General features: G+C 42.0%; 1 protein-coding gene across 1 annotated transcript in view; it reads right to left on the bottom strand.

Moving 5' to 3' along the window:
• Positions 1–17515, bottom strand: part of KPNA3 (karyopherin subunit alpha 3) — a 101711-nt gene extending 84196 nt beyond the window's left edge. Inside the window, exon 1 of the mRNA XM_040448361.1 lies at positions 17223–17515. Within this exon, the coding sequence (XP_040304295.1) occupies positions 17223–17291 (69 nt within the window). The 5' untranslated portion in view covers positions 17292–17515. The remainder of the gene's footprint in view (positions 1–17222) is intronic.
• Between the last annotated feature and the right edge of the window lie 4209 nt (positions 17516–21724).

Below are 21724 nucleotides of genomic sequence, written 5' to 3'. Positions count from 1 at the left end.
TGGAAGAACAAATATTGTTAAAATTTCAATACTACCCAAAGCAATCTACATATTCAATGCAATCTCTATCAAAATAACACCAGCATCCTTCACAGAGCTAGAACAAACAGTCTTAAAATTTGTATGGAACCAGAAAAAGACCCTGAATAGCCAAAGTAATCCTGAAAAAGAAAACCAAAGCTGGAGCCATCACAATGCCTGATTTCAAGATATATTACAAAGCTATAATCAGCAAGACAATATGGTACTGGCACAAAAACAGACATTTAGATCAATGGAATGGAATAGAGAACCCAGAAATGGACCCACAAAACGTATGGCCAACTAATCTTTGACAAAGCAGGAAAGAATATCCAATGGAATAAAGACAGTCTCTTCGGTAAGTGGTGCTGGGAAAACTGGACAGCAACATGCAGAAAAATGAACCTGGACCACTTTCTTACACCATACCCCAAAATAAACTCAAAATGGATGAAAGACCTAAATGTAAGACAGGAAGCCATCAAAATCCTCGAGGAGAAAGCAGGCAAAACCAACTTTGACCTTAGCCGCAGCCACTTCTTACTCAACACGTCTTCAGAGGCAAGAAAAACAAAAGCAAAAATGAACTACTGCGACCACATCAAGATAAAAAGATGTGAAGGAAACAATCAGCAAAACTAAAAGGCAACCAATGGAATGGGAGAAGATATATGCAAATGACATACCAGATAAAGGGTTAGTATTCAAAATCTATAAAGAACTTAACAAACTCAACACCCAAAAAACAAATTATCCAGTGATGAAATAGGCAAAAGACATGAATAGGCACTTTTCCAAAGAAGACATCCAGATGGCTAACAGACACATGAAAAAATGCTGAACATCACTCATCATCAGGGAAATACAAATCAAAACCACAATGAGATATCACCTCATACCTGTCAGAATGGCTAAAATTAACAACTCAGGCAACAAAAGATGTTGGCGAGAATGCCGAGAAAGGGGATCTCTTTTGCACTTCTGATGGGAATGCAAACTGGTGCAGCTACTCTGGAAAACAGTAATGAGGTTCCTCAAGAAATTAAAAATAGAGCTACCCTATAACACAGCAATTGCACTACTAGGTATTTATCCAAGGGATCAGGTGTGCTGTTTCGAAAGGGCACATGCACCCCAATATTTACAGCAGCACTATCGACAATAGCCAAAATATGGAAAGAGTCCAAATGTCCAATGACAGACGAATGAAGAAAGAAGATATGGTATATATGTGTGTGTGTGTGTGTGTGTGTGTGTGTGTGTGTGTGTGTATACAATGGAGTGTTTTACTCCGCAATCAAAAAGAATGAAATGTTGCCATTCGCAACTACATGGATGGAACTAGAGGGTATTATGCTAAGCAAAATTAGTCAGAGAAAGACAAATATCACATGCCTTCACTCATATGTAGAATTTAAAAGACAAAAGATGAATATAAGGGAAGGGAAACAAAAATAATATAAAAACAGGGAGGAGGACAAAACATAAGAGACTCAAATACAGAGAAGAAACTAAGGGTTGCTGGAAGGGTTATGGATGGGGGGATGGGCTAAATGAGTAAGGGACATTAAGGAAGGCACCTGCTGGGATGAGCACTGGGTGTTATACATAGGGGATGAATCATTGGAATCTACTCCTGAAATCATTATTGCACTATATATGCTAACCAACTTAGATGTAAATTAAAAACAAAAACAAAAACAAATTGAGATGTGTGATAAGTATAATCATGGATTTAGAAGACTTAGTATAAAAAAAAGAATGTGAAATATTTCATTAATAATCATTTTATATGTATTAGATGTTGAATTGATAAAAGTCTGGATACACTGATTAAATTAAAATAGGCTAATAAAGATTTTAAAAAGTATATTTTTAATGGGTAATGATACAACAAGTATCATTTGGGGGGTTTTAAGTAGTATAATACTACATGTTTTACTATAATATTGTGACTTATAATAAGAAATATATAGTTACTCTTCATCTAGGTGTTCCTGGCACACAGCTCCAAAAACCCTTAGAGTTTACTAAGTGTTGACAAATATAAAGGTGTCTTTTATTATGTTACTGAAGTGACTTTTGTAAAGCCCCCCTAGGTCACCTAAGGACGGGAATTGGTTGCCAGGGGAAACAACTATGTGATTAAAAGGCTGAAACTTTTGGTACCATCCCCACCCCAACCTTCAAAGAGGGGAGAAGGGCTGGAGATTGACATCAGTAACCAATGGCCAATGCTTTAATCAAGCATGCCTCATAAAAACCCAAAATGACCAGTGCAGAGAACTTCCTGGTTGGTGAAAACATGGAGGTAACAGGTAGAGTGGTACTCTCCAAGAGAGAGCATCTCTTCCATCTGGCTGATCCTGAAATATCCTTTTATAATAAACTGGTAATCTAGTAAGTAAAATGTTTCTCTGGGTCTTGTGAGTCACTCCAGCAAATTAAACAGGAGGAAGAGGTTGTAGGAACCACCAATCTATAGCTGGGAGATCAGAAGCAGGGTGGGAGGCAAGAGGTCTTGTAGAAGTAAGCCCTTAACCTATGGAATCTGATGCTACCTCCAGGTATATAACATCAGAATTGAATTGAATTGTAGGACACCCAGCTCGTGTGGGAGAACTGCTTGGTGTGGGGGAAACAAACACTCACAAGTTAGAATCGGTATCAGAATCGACATAACTTTTAGCACATATGTTAAAACACTCACAGATAAAAGATGATGTCTGGAATTTGCTTCAAAAAAATCCAGGGAAAGATGGAAATGGGTAGAGATATAAATGAACAAGACTAGCCATAAATTATAACTGGTTTTAAATGGTACATGGTAGTTCAATATATCATTCTCTGTGCTTTTGTGTATGTTTGTAAGTTTTCTAAAATATAGGGTTTGGCATCTTAAATGTGCTGTGTTAAATAACACAAGTACTGGAATAAAAAAAAATAAAAACTGGTTACCAACTGGTAAGTGGTGAGTGGCCAACATTCATTATTTTTCTATGTCCTCAGTTTCCACATCTGTGGAAAAAAAGTCTGAACTCATTAAATCCTGACATTTCTGCTAGTTCAATTTTTTTTTTATGATTCAATTGAGTATGACCTCTACACTCTGAATTTTGTTTACCAATTCTAACTATAATCTAAAATGCATTTACAGCTAAATTTGATATATATAATCAACTGAAAATTGTCTACAACTGTGACCAAAATAACATTATAGTCTTACCTCAGCTGGGCCAGTGTTCCTAGGCATTATGTTCCCCAAATATTCTGCATTTCCAGAAACACCTTTTCTTCATGTACTCTCTCTTAGACCCCTTTATTCTCTACAACTAATGACGCCAAATAAAATAGGGCCCATTAACCATAATCTGTTCCAGTTTCCCTACACTACTTCAGCCCATCCTCACTCCCGTCGCTTCTCCAAAGTCCTTTCCACCCGATGCCCTTCAAAATCTAACCACAACTTCTATCTCTTACTTCACCTCCCTAACAGCTCTCCACTTACTCTTGGCTCAATCATTTATTCCTTTTCTAGCCAGCTCCTTAACTCTTTTGCTCTGGCTCCTTCCATTTAGCCTACAAACAACAGCCAATTCCATTCTTCTAAACAAATAAAAAACAACAAAATGCCTTCTTTTAACCCTACTTCCTCCTCCTGCTAACCTGTGGCCCCTCCTTCCCATGGCTGCCAAATTTTTAAATTGAGTTTCTACTGACCAGTTCTACTACCTGAACTGCAATTCACTTCTCACTCCATCATAATCTAGCTGCCAGCCTCCTCCACTCTGGGTTTTCCACTTCTGCCTGGCCCCCAATTGCCAAATATAATGAAGGGCTTACTTCAGGTCCTTATACATCTCTTCTCTGCAGCACTGATATTGCAACTACTGCCCCTCCTTCAGGAAACTTTCCCCCCTCCCCTAAGTTTTAATACACTACTTTGTTGTAAGCTTCTTACAGACTCATTCTTCAGTGGCATTTTCACTAGTGCCCTAAAATGATGTACTTCCTTGGGTTCTTCCTTCCCCTAGTTCTTTTTTCTTCTTCTTTTTTAATTTTAGAAAGAGAGAGAGAGAGAGAGAGAAAGAGACAGCAAGGGAGATGGGGGGAGGGAGGGAGGGAGGGAGAGAGAGAAATCCAAGCAGGCACCACCCCTGAGCATGGAGGGGCTTCATCCTATGACTCTGAGCCAAAATCAAGAATCAGAAGCTCCACCGACTGAGTCACCTAGGTGACCCCCTTTTTTGTTCTTATACCTAGGAACTCTCCTCTATATTATCATCTTAATCACTCTAATCATTGCTTGAACTATTTTCCAAATCTTCACTACTGGCCATATCATCCTAGGATAAGGTTAGGCAAACTACACCCAGCCTGCCACCTGATTTTATAAATAAAGCTTCATTGGAACAGTGGCACCCATCTGTTTGCCTAGCGTTTATGGCTGCTTTCATGCTCACAGCAGAGATGAACAGTTGTGACATAAATAGTATGGGCCTCAAAGCATGAAATATTTAACCTTTTGAGAATATTATGACCCTTTACAAAAAAGAAAAAAGTTTGCTAACCTCTGTTCTAGAAGGTAACATATGCCAAATAAGCAAAGCAGTCCTGGTAACTTTTCCTGCCGTTGGACCCCAATGCCAGTGCTGTTAGACCATCCATCTCTGAGTCCCCTGAGTTTTCTAACTGTTCCTTTGAAGCTCCCTTCTCACCCTCATCAATCTATCTCCTATGGTGCAACCAAAGCAACAGTTTTAAATGCACAAAACCCACCTTCCTACTTAAAACATTCCTCATAGGAGAGGTCTTTCACAATCTGGCCCCTGCCTATCCTATCCAACTTTCCAATCACTCCGCCTATAAGAAATACTGATTTACATTATTTCCCAGAACAAGTCATGCTGTCTCTTACCCCTAAGTCCACCTAAGATATAATACCAAAGAAATATCTATACATTTTTCCAGTTTCAGCCTAAGCACAATCTCCATGAAGCCTTCTGATGCTCACCCATGCGGATTCTTTCCCTATGTGTCCACTGTTCTCTCAACATATTTCCACTGTAGTATTTATTTGCTTTAAATCACATCCCTAGTAATCTACACACTCCCTGAGCAGGGACCCCGAGGCAGAGTAGAAAATGGGTATTAAGGGAAGAGAGTTTTAAAGTAGGAAATCTACGACTGAATTCCAGTTCTGCCTCCTCCTAGTTGCATGTTCTTTTTTTTTTTTTAATTTTTTTTCAACGTTTATTTATTTTTGGGACAGAGAGAGACAGAGCATGAACGGGGGAGGGGCAGAGAGAGAGGGAGACACAGAATCGGAAACAGGCTCCAGGCTCTGAGCCATCAGCCCAGAGCCGGACGCGGGGCTCGAACTCACGGACCGCGAGATCGTGACCTGGCTGAAGTCGGACGCTTAACCGACTGCGCCACCCAGGCGCCCCTCCTAGTTGCATGTTCTTAAGCAAATCATTTTCTTCACCTGAATAACAGCAATTGTGAGAGTTACTTAATATTATTCTTAGAAGCACAGTGCCTTGCCCATAGTAAGTGCTCAACAATTATTGGGTATCATTATTTTCACTGTCTTATCTCTCATACTTAGTTCAGAATTCAGATAACTGTTGAGAGAAATAACTGAAGCAAGCTAGTTCTGCACACATTATTTTCAGCTGCATACTGGATATTTCCATCTGAACACCATTTGGTTCCCCAAACTCATTATCTTTAGTCCCAACTGTTTCAATTAGAGTAAAGCGGCCAACTTATGAAGGTCTGCCTAGGATTTTACTGGTTTGAATACTCAAAGTCCTGTGTCCTGAGAACTCCCTCAGTTCTGGGCAAACCAGGATAGTTGATCATCTTAAATTAGTTATGTTGCAAACCATAAAAACAGACTTGAGTTAGTCTGAGAAACAAAGGGAGGGGAGGGGTGCAGGTGAATTTAGTGGAAGAATAAAGAACAATTCACAGAACCAAAGGAAAAGCTGTGGAATCTGATGAAAAACTCAGGATGAAAGCAACGCCACAGATCTAGGTGGCAGGAATTAATGAAAGATTTCTTCACAGTACTTCTGCCAAAATGAATCACTTAGGTCCCAGTGTCAGCTCATTTAAGATTTAAATGCCAGGGACAGCATTTGAATGGCCTTCTTTTTATTAACCAGAAAGATTAAGGCACTTTAATTAACCAAAGGAGGCAGAAGCACTTAGATCAAAAATCTCACCAAAAGACATCCAATGGCAGAAGAGTAGCTTCCAAAGAAAGGTCAATCAGAATGAGGTTTCCAAAAGAAGGGAATGTACGTAAGGTCACCACATCAACTACTGCTTGAACACACCACACCTTTAATACTCTATGACACAGTCACTGTTATTCATGTTATTTTTCTTTTTGTCTTGGCAAACTCCTATTCTTTCTTCAAGACCCAGCTCAAGTATGATCTTCTGTGTAACTTAATTCAATTTTACCAGGTATAGTCACTCGCTTTCTTCATGCTTTCATAGTACTTTGCAAATTATGTACCTATTTCATAGAATGAGCTCTACACTAAGTACAGCTGACCCTTGAATAACATGGGTTTGAACTATGAAGATTTACTCATACACGAATTTTTTACAGTACAGTACTGTAAATGTATTTTCTATTTTTTGTGATTTTATCAATAACATTATCTTTTCTCTAGCTTACTTTATCGTAAGAACACACTAGATAATACATATACAAAATGCATGTTAGTTGACTGTTTATGTTATTGGTCAGGCTTCCAGTTAACAGTACAGTATCTGTAGTTAAGTGTTTGCGGAATCAAAAGTTATATGTGGGCACCCCTAACCCCCATGTTGCTTAAGAGTCCACTGTATATACTTAAGTATCAGTCTCTCACACTAAACTAGCAAGGACAAAGTTATTTATATTTACTGTTTGGGGTATTAACACTGCCTGTCTGGCCCATAGCAAATGCTTCATAAGTGTTTAATACATCTATTATCCAAGTCACTAGGATATATGAAACATTAAATTAAAAAGGAAGAGTGGAGCTACTACAGGTAAACAAGCTGACAAGATCAAAGAGAAAGCTGACAAATTCTGCAAGGGTAGGATAGGCAAAATAATTATGAAGAGCAAAAATTCCATAAGCACAAAAATTAAGGATAAAATTCTGACAAATCTAAGAACCTGAAGGCATTACTTACATAACAGCAAAAACGGATACCCATATGCATAAATGTGATTCTCAAGAAACAAGAAAATAACTAAATTATATTCTATTTAAGAAGGCAGAAAAATGCATAGGCATTTTCAGAAACAGTGACTTTTTGGGGGGCTCCATGCCCAAAGTGGCACTCGAACTCACAACCCTGAGATCAAGAGTCACGTGCTCCACCCACTGAGTCAGACAAGCACCCCAAACACTGACATTTCAAATAAAAGAAAGTTTGGTATGTAAACAAATAAACTTAAAGCCCAGAAAACCCAACCATTTAGAAAGATTAATTCCAAGTAAATACAGTCATGATTTATTTTACCATACTTTAACTCTTTTTTTTTTTTTTAAGGTTTATTCATTTTTCAGAGACAGAGACAGAGCATAAGGTGGGGGAGAGGGGCAGAGAGAGAGAGGGAGGCACAGAATCTGAAGCAGGCTCCAGGATCCCAGCTGTCAGCACAGAGTCCGACACGGGGCTCGAACTCACAGACCATGAGATCATAACCTGAGCTGAAGTCGGACGCTCAAATGACTGAGCCACCCAGGTGCCCCAACCATACTTTAACTCTTAGTGGTGATATCCCAGGCTGTGACAAATTTTTCTTAATAGCAAAAGTGCCACAAAGTACAGCTATATCTTCCCTAGATTTTTACTATTGCTTTATCTTCAAAGTAAAGGAACAGAGGCTTGGAAATGAGAACACAGCGAAACCTTACGCTGAGATATCAAAGTCAAGTTAGGAACAGTGTCAGTCATGGAAAGAGAAAATGCCACTGACTTTGAAGTTAGATTTTCCAAATACATCTTCTAACTCCTTGCTGGATACCAAGAAGTCAGTTTATTCTTTTTCACTTCAAATATTACCCAGTCTATATCACACTTCACCCAAATAAAATTCATTTCACCAAATGCAGTGACTTTGACATTGTAACATTAAACTATTTTTTATCTGAACTATCTTTGTCTATTCTTTATCATCTGAACCTTCTGATCAATCTTACCATCACTACTGGGATATATTCTGAAGTACAGAGCATCACCAATGGAAGTATTTTTTTTTAATCAAAAATGCTTAAACTGAAGATAATCATGCTTCTAAAACTAACCTCCAGTTTACAGAAAATCCAGACGGTGGCAAGAAATGGGAGGAACAAGTTAAGCCAACACCACAAAGAAACAGACAAATCCAGTAATTAGGACATTTTATTAGGCTGAACCATATGTAATTGCTGATACTTGGCTCATACTTTGAACCTCCCAAATGAAAATTTCATGTGGTTCAACTTAATACAAGAAAACTGACCTGATTTCTTCAACAAATTAACAGCATTTATAAAATGGTGGGGGACAACAGCCAAAAAGTAGAAGCCACCATTCATCAATGGGTGAATGGACAAAATATGGTACCTGCATACAACGGAATATTATTCAGCCATAAAAAGAAACAAAATTGTGACACATGCTACAACACAGATGCGCTTCGAAGATATTATGCTGAGAGAAATAAGCCAGTCAAATAAGCCAGACAAATATTGTATGATTCTACTTATACGAGCTTCCTAGAGTAGTCAAATTCATAAAGAAAGACAATATAAGGAAGGTTGCCAAGGGCTGGAGAAAGAGGGAATGCAAAATTATTATTTAATAGGTACAGAGTTTCAGTTACAAAAGATGAAAAGTTCTGAATATAGGGCAGTGATGATTATTACACAACAATGTGAATGTACTTAATGTCACAGAACTATACACTTAAAGTAGTTAAAATAATAAATTTTATGTTATGTTTATTTACTATAAAAAAAATGGTGGGAGAAGCCTATTGTAGATTGAAGGAGATTTAAGAAACATAACCAAACATGATCTGATCTTGTTTAATCCTGACCAAATGACCAAATGTTTAAAAAAAAAAAAAAAATCAGGGACAACTAGGGAAATTTAAATGTGGACTAGATTAGATGTTAATATGTCAGGGTGATACAGTGTTTATGTAAGAATACATTATTTTTTAGAGAAGTAGCCTTAAGTCTTTAGGAGTAAAATGTCATGGTGTCTATTATACATATAGAGGAAAAAGATGAAACCTGACTTATTAAATCTAAGTGATGTGCATATGGGATTAATTATACTATTCTCTCCACTTTCCTAATTATTAGAACACTTCTGGGGCACCTGGGTGGCTCAGTTGGTTAAGCATCCAACTTTGGCTCAGGTCATGATCTCAAGGTTTGTGGGTTCGAGCCCTCCATCAGGCTCTGTGCTGACAGCTCAGAGCCTGGAGCGTGCTTCGGATTCTGTGTCTCCCTCTCTCTCTCTTCCCCTCCCCCACTCGCGCTCTGTCTCTCAAAAATGAACAAACGTTAAAAAAAATTTTTTTTAATTATTAAAAAAAGAACATTTCTATAATTAAAGTAAGAAAAATTTAAAAATTATTTAACTATGCAGGTCTCTCAATCTCCCAACACTTTACCTATCATAATAAAAAGTTTGAACTTGATTTAGAAAGCAACAGGAAAAGGCACAAAAGATTAAAAGTTTCAGTTCAGGGGCGCCTGGGTGGCTCAGTCGGTTGAGCATCCGACTTCGACTCAGGTCATGATCCCGTGGTTCATGAGTTCAAGCTTCACGTAGGGCTCTGTGCCGACAGCTCAGAGCCTGGAGCCTGTTTTGGATTCTGTGCCTCTCTCTCTCTCTGCCCCTTGCCTGCTCACGCTTTGTCTGTCTCAAAACTAAACATTAAAAAAAATAATAAAAAATAAAAAATAAAGGTTTCAGTTCAAAAATGTATTTTAAGAAAATTATTGTGTTCGTAGTACCTAGTATGGATACATTCATTCAAGAAATGTTTTAGTGCTTACTTTGTTCCAGCCACTGCACTAAGATGTAGGCAAAGGAAATATACAGTCTATGTGCTCAGAAAGCTCACAATCTAGTTGGAGAAAGAGATAAAACATAATTGAAATATATTAACCCTAACTGCATATGAGAAAGATATATTCAGGAGTGAAGAATGGTACCTAACTCAACCTGGGAAGAAGGGGGAGATTCAGAAGATTTCTGATAAGAGCTAAACCCAGAGTTGAGCATTTAAAGAGGGGTAGGAATTAGTCAGGCAACAGGAGGCAGGGAAGGATATTCCAGTCAGCAGGATAGCCCTGAGAATAGAAATAGCATTGGCAAGCAGGGGAGGGCGGGATTCCAGATTATGTATAAGCATATAAGACGCTCAGTGTTGCTAGAGCTTGAAGGGGCAGGGAAGGAGAGAGGAAGGAAAAGCTGAACCTGGAAAAAATAATCAGGTATGAGACTCACTGAAAGATCTCATGAACTGGAGAAAGAACATCAATCACTTTGGGGGCAATTCTTAAATTGCCAGATGATAAGTATTAAGGCTTAAAGTCGGCTGGAGGCAGTGAATACAGAGGCAGGGCCAAAATCCAGAAACAGCACAGAGATTCAAGCTACATGACTGGCATCTGACTGAATGTAGAAGATGAGGAAGGAGTCCAAGAAGCCTCTCAAGTTTCAAGTTCAGGTCACAGTGAGGGTGATGATGCCATAAACAGAGAAAAGAAAAAAAAGGCAGAACATAGCTTTAAACACTTTGAGCTTAAGAAGCTGATGTGATGCTCATGTGATTAATTTCCAGCAGATGCCTAAGACAGATTTAAGTCCCCCACACTGAAGTGATAGTTAAAACTAAGGGAGATGCTTGATGTGGGCAAGAAAAGCAGTCAATAGAGAAGAGAGTCACAGACAAAATCCCAAGACGTGCCTACAGTCAATAGGTAGGAAGAAGAGTTGGCAAAATCAACCAAAAAGGAGAAATCATTCAGGCAGAAGGACAAGGGGAGACTGTGCACCCCATTAGTGAATTCAAGAAAAGAGAAGTATAACCTATCTGCTCTATGATATGTCGATTCCTGAAAAACTTCATGTTCTGTAAAATTAAGAAAAAAGAGGGAACTACATCGAGAAGGGTAGGGCAATAAGCACTTAAGACAGAACATAGTTAACCTATGGAGTCTAGAGGCAGAATATGGGGGAAGGGGCAAGGTGCATACTCTCCGACTTGCTGTGTTCAACTGTGTCTGTACTTCACGTGTTTATGTTCGATTGCTGCTACTTGGGAGCGTGAAACAGTTAACATGCTGGTGAAAAATCAACTCCGAAATCAAATATGAACCAACATGAATTCTGCATTAACTAACATCATTCTTCTTTAGCATTCAAGTATGAATTAGTTCATGTTGCAGAAATACATTATAACAGAAGAGGCTGGCAAAGGAGGGCTAGGCAACAGTATCAATGCCATGGTGTCAACACCAGAAGGAATATTGGCATCTTAGGATAATATTGTTAGTTTCACTCCCAAATATAGACGTTTTTCAGATATGCTATCTAGTCTCTCTTCTCAGAATATTCCTTAAATTTTATATACTGGTCACTATGTGACAACTCACAGCCCAAGGTCTTTACCTTCAGTGGGCTTACAGAGCCTACATGCAGAGAACTTGTTGTAGCCACAGCAATTTAACCCAAAGAGGTACAGGAAAATTCACTTAGGAAAGCATTAGAGAGAAGAAAAACCCAAGGGACTGATAGTACTTACCATGTTATTGGTGAGTCAGGAAAGGCCCTATGGAGAACTTCTGAAAGGTTTTTTTTGAAGTAGGATGACATGTGCGGCAGAATTACAATCTTGGTGTTCCAGAGATATATAGAAAGGAGTCTGAGTGAGGAAAGAGTTTGCTAGAGTGAGCCCCAGTAAACAGCAAAAGAAGGTATGTACAGAAGAGAATAACCTGTGCAAAGGCATGGAGAAGAAATCACACTGGTCACTCCACCATCTCAAACATGTGATCACAGCTGGCACAAAAGAGACCTAAGGAACTATGTGTGGCATCTTAAGGACTTTTAATTGTATCCTGAAGGCAATGGCAATGATCTTACCAAGAAAGTAACACAAAAGGATTTCAGAAAGACCAACTCACAAGATACAATGGGAAGGGAAGATATTGGTGACAGGGAAACCAGGTGCACGATCATACTTACACAGGTGAGAATAACAGTGGCCCAAACTAGGGCAGCTGTAGTAAGGTTGGCATCAAAGGCAAAAATAGGAGGGCTCTTCAGATAACTGACTAATAGGAAAAGGGAAGAGAAGGGAGTCCAGGAGATTTTAAGCTTGAGCAATTCGGTAGTAGCACTTACCAATAGAGGCTCCAGAGAGACAGAAGTGAGTTTGGTAATGCTGGTCAAATTTGCGGATGAGAAAATATATATTACCCTCAGTATTAGAAACTTAAACATAAGTTTTAAGTGTTAAGTCCAAGGATATGGGTTATTTTTTGGTGAAACCGACTAACTAGTTCCTCACTAATAAGGAAACTTTGCAAGAGTACAAAGAAAAAAAAAGCAAATAAACTAAATGATAGATAAGATATCAAAAATTTTTATTAGCAAGGTTTTAAAATACCAAATCAGGAATTTCTAGGATATAGTCAAGATTTCCTAAATATTTTCCTCATTAATTAACTTTCAGAGGTTATTTCCTACAATTCAGGTCTGAGGTTCCTTGCAGTGGGAAGACAGTACAGTGAGCAAGAGTTCTCGCTTTCATGTCATCTGCTTCACTGTAAGTCCAGGTCCTGCCACCCCTGATGACTTAGGGCTAGTTACTTACGAATCGTACGTCTCAAGTTTCCTCAGCAGTAAATATGGATAATAATAGTATATACTTCACTGGATCGTTGTGAAAACTAATCCATACAAAATACTTGGTACAGGTAAATTGCAAACAGTAAGTGTTAAGATTTTAAAAATAATTGTTATTAGTTATTGTTACTGATAAAAATATTACATTCTTGAGGTATACAGGAGCAAGAAAAAGCAAAGTGGACTTGAGTGGCATTTACCAGAGTGTTTGATTTATAAGTCCTCATTAAATGGAACGTTTCCATTTCATGCACTTTTCTGTAAGTATATTTGAAAAGTTTTAAATACTTTTTTAAAAGGGAAAAAAAGCCTAAGAACAATGTCTTCTATAAAAAGGTCTGGTATTAAAATACCCATTCCAGGGGCGCCTGGATGGCTCAGTCAGTTGGGCATCTGATTTTGGCTCAGGTCATAATCTCACGGTTGGTGAGTCCCAGCCCCGCATCAGGCTCTGTGCTGACAGCTCACCTGCTTCAGATTCTGTGTCTCCCTCACTCTGCCCCTTCCCTGCTCGTGCTGTCTCTCTCTCTCAAAAGTAAACATTAACAATTTAAAAAAACAACAACAACAACACCCATTCCAGACCAAATGAAGATAAATTAAGTTTCCTTTTCACAATGTACTCCCTAGTTTTAGCTACGAAATCCATTCCCCCTACCCAAGCTCCAAACTGCTATCTGGAATAATTACTCCTCCCCTATCTGAATCTGTAGACCTCAAGATAACTTTCATCACCTTTCTCCACTATGAGCTTTCCACAGAAGAGGAAGAGAAAGGAACAGGAGGAGGAAGTTCAAATCCTCATTCCATCCCCAATCTTGATTTTTTTTAATTTTTTTTTTAATTTTTTTAACCTTTATTTATTTTTGAGACAGAGAGAGACAGAGCATGAACAGGGGAGGGTCAAACAGAGAGGGAGACACAGAATCTGAAATAGGCTCCAGACTCTGAGCTGTCAGCACAGAGCTGGATGAGGGGCTTGAACTCATGGACCGTGAGATCATAACCTGAGCCGAAGTCGGACGCTTAACCAACTGAGCCACCCAGGCGCCCCTGCCAATCTTGATTTTTTTTTTTTTTTTGAAAATTCCTCTTGACATACAGGATAAGAGCATTATTCCTCCAGAACTAATTCTAAATATTACTGCCAGTCATCTTATTCCACTGCTCTAATCATGTTGTACCTTCTCACTTTATTCTGGAATAAACTCCTTCAGATCTCTCTATCAGGAACTGTCCAAGTAACTCTTTGCCGCAAATATAGTCTCAGACCACCATGGGCCATCTGGAAGTCTCATCTGTTCACTCCCTAATCTAACTCCTCTTCTTTCTCACCTGGGTCTTTATTCACTAATTTCTTTTGCTCCCTGTTCAAGTTCAGCACATACTTCCTATAAAATCCACCAACCTCTTTTCTGTAAAGCCATTCCCGACTGAATGACTATGAAATTGCTCTCCTCCTCAGCCCTCTCCCCACTCACAACTTCCTGTTAGTGGAACAGGTATAACTTACTCCCTTAGAAAATGTGTATTTTATACTTGTACCTAGCATCTTATTTGTGTATCAGCTGGTTGTACACTTTACAAAGTTTTATCTTTCATCTATCCTATATGTGAAAAGGTAGGAATATCACATCAGAGCACATCTCACTGTTTTGAAACAGCCTGATAATCACAACTACTTAGTTACAAAGCTAAGTTGTAGTGTAAGTTTCTGATTTAACACAGTTTCTAATGGATAAAACTAAATTAGAACCAGTGTCTAGTGTTGGCTGTACATAAGTCCACAACAAAGGCACTTACCAGGTTTGATCCCTGATCAGTTTACCCTTCAGTCACATCCCCAGCAATTCTACTGCACTCTGTCAGGACTCTTCAACTACTGTTCAACTATTCCTCCCACAAGCCTACAAAGCCCCTTCGTTTTGCCCTCCCTTTTCCTGCATTTTGCCAGGCCAACTTTCCTTCATCTTTCAGGATTAGTTTACTCCAAATCATCCACTATGAATCAACCATAACATCTCCCTTGACTGCTCAGCCTCAAGTTAGAATTTTCCCAAAATATACTTATTGATGTACTGCATTGTAATCATCAGTTTACTTTACCATTATTCCCACTGAACTGTAAACTCCTTGAGGTACAGACTGAATTTTATTCTCTTTTGTATACCCAAGACCTAACATTGTCAGACATCCAACAATTAGTGAAGGAATGCTCATACCCACTTTGTGACCTTGTACACGCTACGTAAGCACTCTCATATTTCCTCATCTAAAGTACTTTCCTCCTGTAAAGTGGGGATAATGCTATAACTAGTTCATATGTCGTTATAAGGAATTAAGTGTCATGAAGCTCCCAGTATAGTGTCTGCCGCATAGACCTATCATTTGAATGTCTGCTATGTCATGCCTTAGTTACTCTAACGTATCCTGGGAAATGTAATATTGTGACCAATATTTTCAGGCTGAAGGCTGAGCAACCATGCCTCTTTTTCATGCATCTGGAAGTCATTAATTACATTCTGATGATCAGCAAATATTTACTGTAAACCTATTATGTGCAGGAGTCCTTACTAGGTAGCACTGAGTTCCCAGATAATAACATAGGCAAAAAAGAAAACAAAAACCTGCACCAATATCCAAGAGAAGAAACAATGTTGTTAGTTCTTCTGTACAAACAACATGGTCATTTTTCAAACTAGTAAGTTTTGCTTTATAATAGTGGTAAGCTTCAAGAAAGATGGAAAAAGTTCAAAATTAACTCCTATCATCAAGTGGACCAATTAAGGAGGCAGTTCCAAAATTTCTTGTTGCTATTCCTAAGTTTCACTTTTGCTTACAAGTATTTCCCACAGAAGAAATTTAACCATGACCAGGGTAGAGATAGATGCCCTTTATTTGTCTTATTCAAACGGGAACTCCACAGAATTTCCTTAGGTTTGTTCCAGTTAGTTTTAATTTTGTAGCTCTGAAAAATGGCCTGAGTTTTGTGTTTCTCTACAAAACAGAACGCTGAATGTTTCCCCACCACGTTCTCTAAGACAGGATAAAAATGCGCACATCTTCCTCACCTTGGCCCTTTATCAAGAATTACAAAACTGCGAATCATGTCCCCTAGTATTAGAAAAGGAGGCTGTGGACTTAAAACCACGTTCTCCCTAACAAATCCAGAGGTCAGAGTTCCAGGGAAGTTTGTGCACTATACTACAATGCTTTCAGTAGCTGCAGAGAGACCTCTAGCGCTGCCTCAGTAAGCCGAGTTTGCAAATAGTACCTGCTAATGTCACCTTAATGAGACAATGGCAACATGCTGTGTAGCAACGAACTAAGTGACCACGATGTTTACAGTTTTGCAACCACTTGGAAATTCTACCAGCTTGAAGCAAGAGAGATATACGAGGCCGTATGAACCTATGTATCCGATTTATTTCTGTAAAGCATGTCAAAGAAATTATTATCCTATGCACAATCCCACTACAAGAAAGGCTAAGAAAACAGGTCCTGTGAGCGGAGGTCGAAACAACGTCTCTTCCAAAGCCTCAACACAATAGATGGTAAACTATTGTCCACCTCCAGCTTGCTCCAAATGCCAGCAGTAAGAGGAGTATGAGCTAGAACAGCTCAGCACGACCGGTCCAAAGGACAGCACTGGAATATGAGAAAATGGTCCTGGCGCATCCTACCCTCCCCCATCCACCACCCTCAAACAAGTCAGTTACCCGGCTGGTCCCCACCCCCCTCTGCGGGCCGCCACCGCCCGCCTGGGCCCCGCTCGCACAAGATATGCGCGGGGACCGGCACAGCGCCGGCTCCATGTGCGGCAGCGCGGGAGGCACCGAGGGGGCCGTGCCGGGAGGGAGGCTGCACGGGCAGCCGGCGCGAGTCGCGGCCGCCCCCTCCGCGGTGCGGTCGACGGACCAGGGTGGCAGCATCCCCGGCCCGCGAGGCGCCGGCCCGCGGACCCCGCCTCAGCTCCACATCCCTTCCTCGCCGACAGCAGGCCGCGCCCGCGTGACGGGGCCGAAAACCCCGGCATTTCCCGGTCCCCGCGCCGGCAGCTCCAGAGGGCGGGTGCAGCCCGGCCCGCGGTCCCGTCGCCCGCTCCGCCCAGCCGGGGCCGCGGTGACTAGAGGCGGCGGCCAACTCCGACCCACCGCGAGCCGGCGAGAACCAGCCCGGCGCCGGCCCCCCGCCCCTCCCCGCCGCCGAGGGGCCGGCGCGGCCAGCCGGGTGAGCCGGGAGGGCCCAGACCGCGGAAGCACACTCACTTCCACATCGCGGCCCTTGTTCTTAAAGCTCTTGATGCGGTGGTTCTCCAAGCCCGGGTTCTCGGCCATGGCTGCGCGCGGCTCCGGCGGCGGCTACTCCTGCGGCTGCGGCGGCGGCTGCGAGTCTCGGCGCGGGAGGGGGAGGTGAGGGAGGGCGGGAGGGGATGGGAGGGGGAGGGGGAGAGGAGAGCACGTTCCGTGACGCCTCCGAGCGCGAGGTGGCAGCAGCGCCGGGGGAGGCGCAGGCCGACTGCCGGGCGGGGCGGGGAGGGAATGGCGGTGAGGAGTCGCGCGCGCCCGGCAAGCTGGGGTCACGTGACCGGGGCGGCCACCAGCCTGGATGCTTGCGGGACCGTTCTGGGGATGATCCCCGCCCCTACCCCCAGCAAGGCCTCTCCACAGCCCCTCGAGGATGCAAGTCATGTGCCAGCAATGGAGCCGATTGAACGGCTTTTACTTCCTCCGACACGCCGGGCTGCGGGCGGAAACTACAGTTCCCAGCATGCCAGGTACAGCGGGGGTAATTCTTCTGGCCTTGACAGAACGGGAAGAATGCCGGGAACCCTATCCGCGCGGCTTTCGGTGCAGCGCGCTCCTTGCGCCTGGGCGTGATGCCCCGCCGCCAAGGCCGCCTCTGGGCGGGCAAGTGGGAGGAGCTCGCCAGGAGATGGCACCTTGCGCCCTATGGGAGGGAGGGGGCGGGGTTTCCTGGGAGGTGCACCTCGAACTCAGCAGCCTAGGAAATTAGAAACCGATCGATGGTTTGTGCTTCGCTTCCTTGAGTCTTCGGGGTCTCCTGGAATAGCAGCCACTCTCATTTGCTGCCCCTTTGCTCTGCTTTGGTTTTATAAATAGCACTTATTTCCATCCGAAACATACATATGGGATGTATGTGTTTACGTGTGTGCTACCTGGCTTACCGCACTGGAATTAAGCTCCATGAGAGCAGGGACTTTTGTTGGTTTACTGCTGAATTCCTCGCTTCAAAACAGGGCTTGACACGTCGTGAATACTCAATAAATACTTGAACAAATTAGCACTTTAGCGTCGTCTTTCGGTTTGTTCATCATCCTCCCAAGCCCAGTTCTGCAACCTTCACTCTGGCACTTGTGCATTTCCGTTTCCCCAGCACCTCTTGTTCCACCGCCACACAATCTTCTCAGCTCTCAGGGAGCCGTCAAATTCTGATCTGCAGACTCTCCTTCAAGCTAGCATCTCCCCTTAGCGTCATCGGAGGAATGATTAAAGGAAATTTGGAAATAACTCTAACAGAAAGTTGCTTTCTGGAGCAGTTGGGTTTCTCTGATTGTATGTGAATTAATCCGTTTCAGAATTAATGGCAGATATTAGCAGATATACGATATTATATTACAATTCAAATGACACTAAGGTCATTCAAAGGTTGGTAGATATATAACCCTAAAGAAATTAAAAGACTTTTTTGAAAGTATAAAGGCCTTAAAGATCCCATGGTCCAGAGGTCATGAATTCAGAAGCCTTACAATGTCCGTGGCATTTGAGCTTTGAGTGGTGGGATGTGGCCCGTTGATAAGCACAGGCCCGTTTAAAGGCTTCAGACCACTGTGGGCCAATCTTGCCAAAGCTTCGGTTTTTCAAGGAAAACTCAAAGGCTGTGTTTTTTCCTTCGTTTTTAAATGTCAAATTGTATTTTTTTAAATGTTTATTTATTTTTGAGAGAGAGACAGAGCGTGAAGGGGGGAGGGGCAGAGAGGGAGGGAGACACAGAATCTGAAGCGGGCTCCGGGCTCTGAGCTGTCAGCACAGAGCCCCGATGCCGGGCTGGAACTCATGAACTGAGAGACCATGACCTGAGCCGAAGTCGGACGCTTAACCGACTGAGCCACCCAGGCGCCCCTTTAATTTGTATTTTTAAATGCACTTCAGTGAATCAATCACTTGAGAATTCCAGGCCCTCACTTTATAGTATCTGATCCTAATGCAACTACTCATCGAAGGGAAACAACAACAAACACCTAAAATTTAGAATGAAAAAACTACTTCAACTCTAGTTCTTAAGGCAATAGATGTGTGTGCTTGCCAGACTCCCTAACTGGAAAAGAAACATCTAGACTGCCATTCTATTTCTATTATGATTTATCAAGACATTTTCTTTGAAGATAACTTTACCCCCTTCCATCATTGCTCTTCACCCTACTTGCTGTCATTAAGTGTGTCTTTCATCATTTTATTTTTCCTAAATGTTTATTTATTTTTGAGAGAGAGAGAAGCAGAGTGTGAGCAGGGGAGGGGCAGAGAGAGAGGGAGATACAGAATCTGAAGAGGGCTTCAGGCTCTGAGGTGTCAGCACAGAGCCCGAAACGGGGCTCGAACTCACAAACTATAAGATCGTGACCTGAGCCGAAGTCAGATGCTTAACCAACTGAGCCACCCAGGCGCCCTAATCTTTCATCATTTTAGAATTTTAAACATGGGTCATGAGCACATACTATGTGTCAGTCATTGCACTAACACCAGGATATATTTGTAAACAAGACAGCCTGGTTCCTGCCTCTACCCAGCTTCATGTCTATCAGAGGAGATGGACAATAAAACAAGTTTTCACCCAAAAAGTGTGGTGGTTGTCAAGAAAGGGGAAGGAAGCTCAAGGCTCACAGCAGAGAGATCTTTATAACCTGCTTATTCTGAAGACTCCTAACATATGAGGGTAGGATCACAAATGGAGGTCTGTATATCACATATCTAAATATTTAGAAGTTATAAGTCAAGCTTACAAACTTATATAAAATAAAATATATTCTAACACTTGATATTGACATGTGCACTTTCTTTACAACCTAGAAGCCTGAATTTAAAGTTTAAACTTAAATTTCTAGACTTCTTGGACTTCTGCTTCAGAATGTGGTGGTGCAAGGTGGGCTGGAAGCCAGCCCCCCACCCAATTTTTGTTTCCCTTCTTTTCCATGTCCTGGCTTCATCCTACACTGGAGCAGACCTTAAGAACATTTGTGCATACCCCTACTCACAAAGTTCAAGTTCTGCCACTCACCCCCAAAGCTTTATTTACATCCCCCTACCTACCTAGAGAGATGGCCCTGGGCTGGAGTGTGCAAAGTAGTGGCATTGTGTACCCACATGAAGGCAGACCCAGGATAGAGGCCTGGGGAGGCCCTGGAAGCAGGTTTGGCCATTTGAGCAGGGAATCCCAGGGACCTGTTTCCCAGGGCTGGATCTAGAAGCACAGGTTCCAGTGAGCATGACCCCTTGGCCCCATGGACGAGGTAGTGCAGGGAGGGGTGCAGAAGAGAGCCAGAGTGAGGTCCTCTAAAAGACAGAGTCCAGAGCAGGGGCCTCTCTTGCCTGGGTCTAACTCAGTCATTTTTACTCTTTGCCATTACCCGTAGCAACTTAAACATCAATACTCTGGCCCCAGAATCTCTCCATATTCTTAATTCCACCAGGTGTCTACCACTTACAGCTCCCACCAGGCCTTGGAGCACTTAATCTCTGGGAAATTACTAGAGCCGGTGACTCAAATTTGGTGCTTCCCATCGCTAGCACTGTCTCCTCTTTTCCCTCACTCTAGTTTTCTCCTTTGCCCTAAAACTTTTCCTGACAAGTCTTCTTTTAAATGATTTTCTTTTCCAAAGGTATTTTGAGTGTTTACCACATAGCAGGCATTGTTGTCATCAGACGCAATAAGGGGGGGGGGGGAGCAGAGCAGACTCAGGAAGGAAGGGCCTCTGCCTGGGTGGTCACTCACACTCTCCTTCCTCTGACTCACCACCCACCTTCTCAGTGGACAGTCAGGTGGCGATACACAGACTGCAACACAAGCACAGCTAATCCGAAAGGGAGCTCATGGTTTTCCCTTCTAAGTCAGCTCCTTCTGCAAATACGCCACCACTGATATAGGCATCACCTTCTTCCAGGGACTCCATTCAAAGCTAAGAGGCATCTTTCCTCCCTGCGTCTCTTTCAACTCCCACACCTAGTCATCATGTTAATACACTAGTCAATGCTTCTTGGATCTGGCTCTTCTTGCCTTGCCTCCCATAAGCCTACCTTAACGCCTCCTAATTGGCCCCCTGCCCCCTCCATCCTCTCCACAATAATCTGACTCACCTCTCCAGATCTTCTTAATTCTTTCTGTATTCAGCACACTCCTTCCCCTCCATCACTTCTGTCAAATCATTTCTAAACTCCTCAGTCTGCTGATTCAGATTGTGTCATCCAGCCACAGTGCAGTGCACTTTTTGTTTTTTAAGTCTCTGACTCCCCTACAAATAGCTAATGGTTCAGCTAACATGTTCTACTCACACTTTCCAAAGTATGTCTCAACATTTCCCGCCTTCATATCTGTGCTGTTTGATTTAACCTAGAAAGCCCTCGCCTTGTCTCCACCTGTCAAAATTGGTCCGCCTTTAAATACTCAGTCCACAAAGTCACCTTCTCCGTGAAGCTTTCCTAGGATGATACAGTGGAGGGATCTTCAGAATCTGAACAGTCAGACCCTAGGGCTG

Source organism: Herpailurus yagouaroundi, unplaced genomic scaffold (genome assembly GCF_014898765.1).
Source record: "Herpailurus yagouaroundi ecotype Mexico unplaced genomic scaffold, PumYag 197, whole genome shotgun sequence".
NCBI classification, from domain to species: Eukaryota; Metazoa; Chordata; class Mammalia; order Carnivora; family Felidae; genus Herpailurus; species Herpailurus yagouaroundi.
This window is presented reverse-complemented; position numbering and strand designations above follow the sequence as displayed.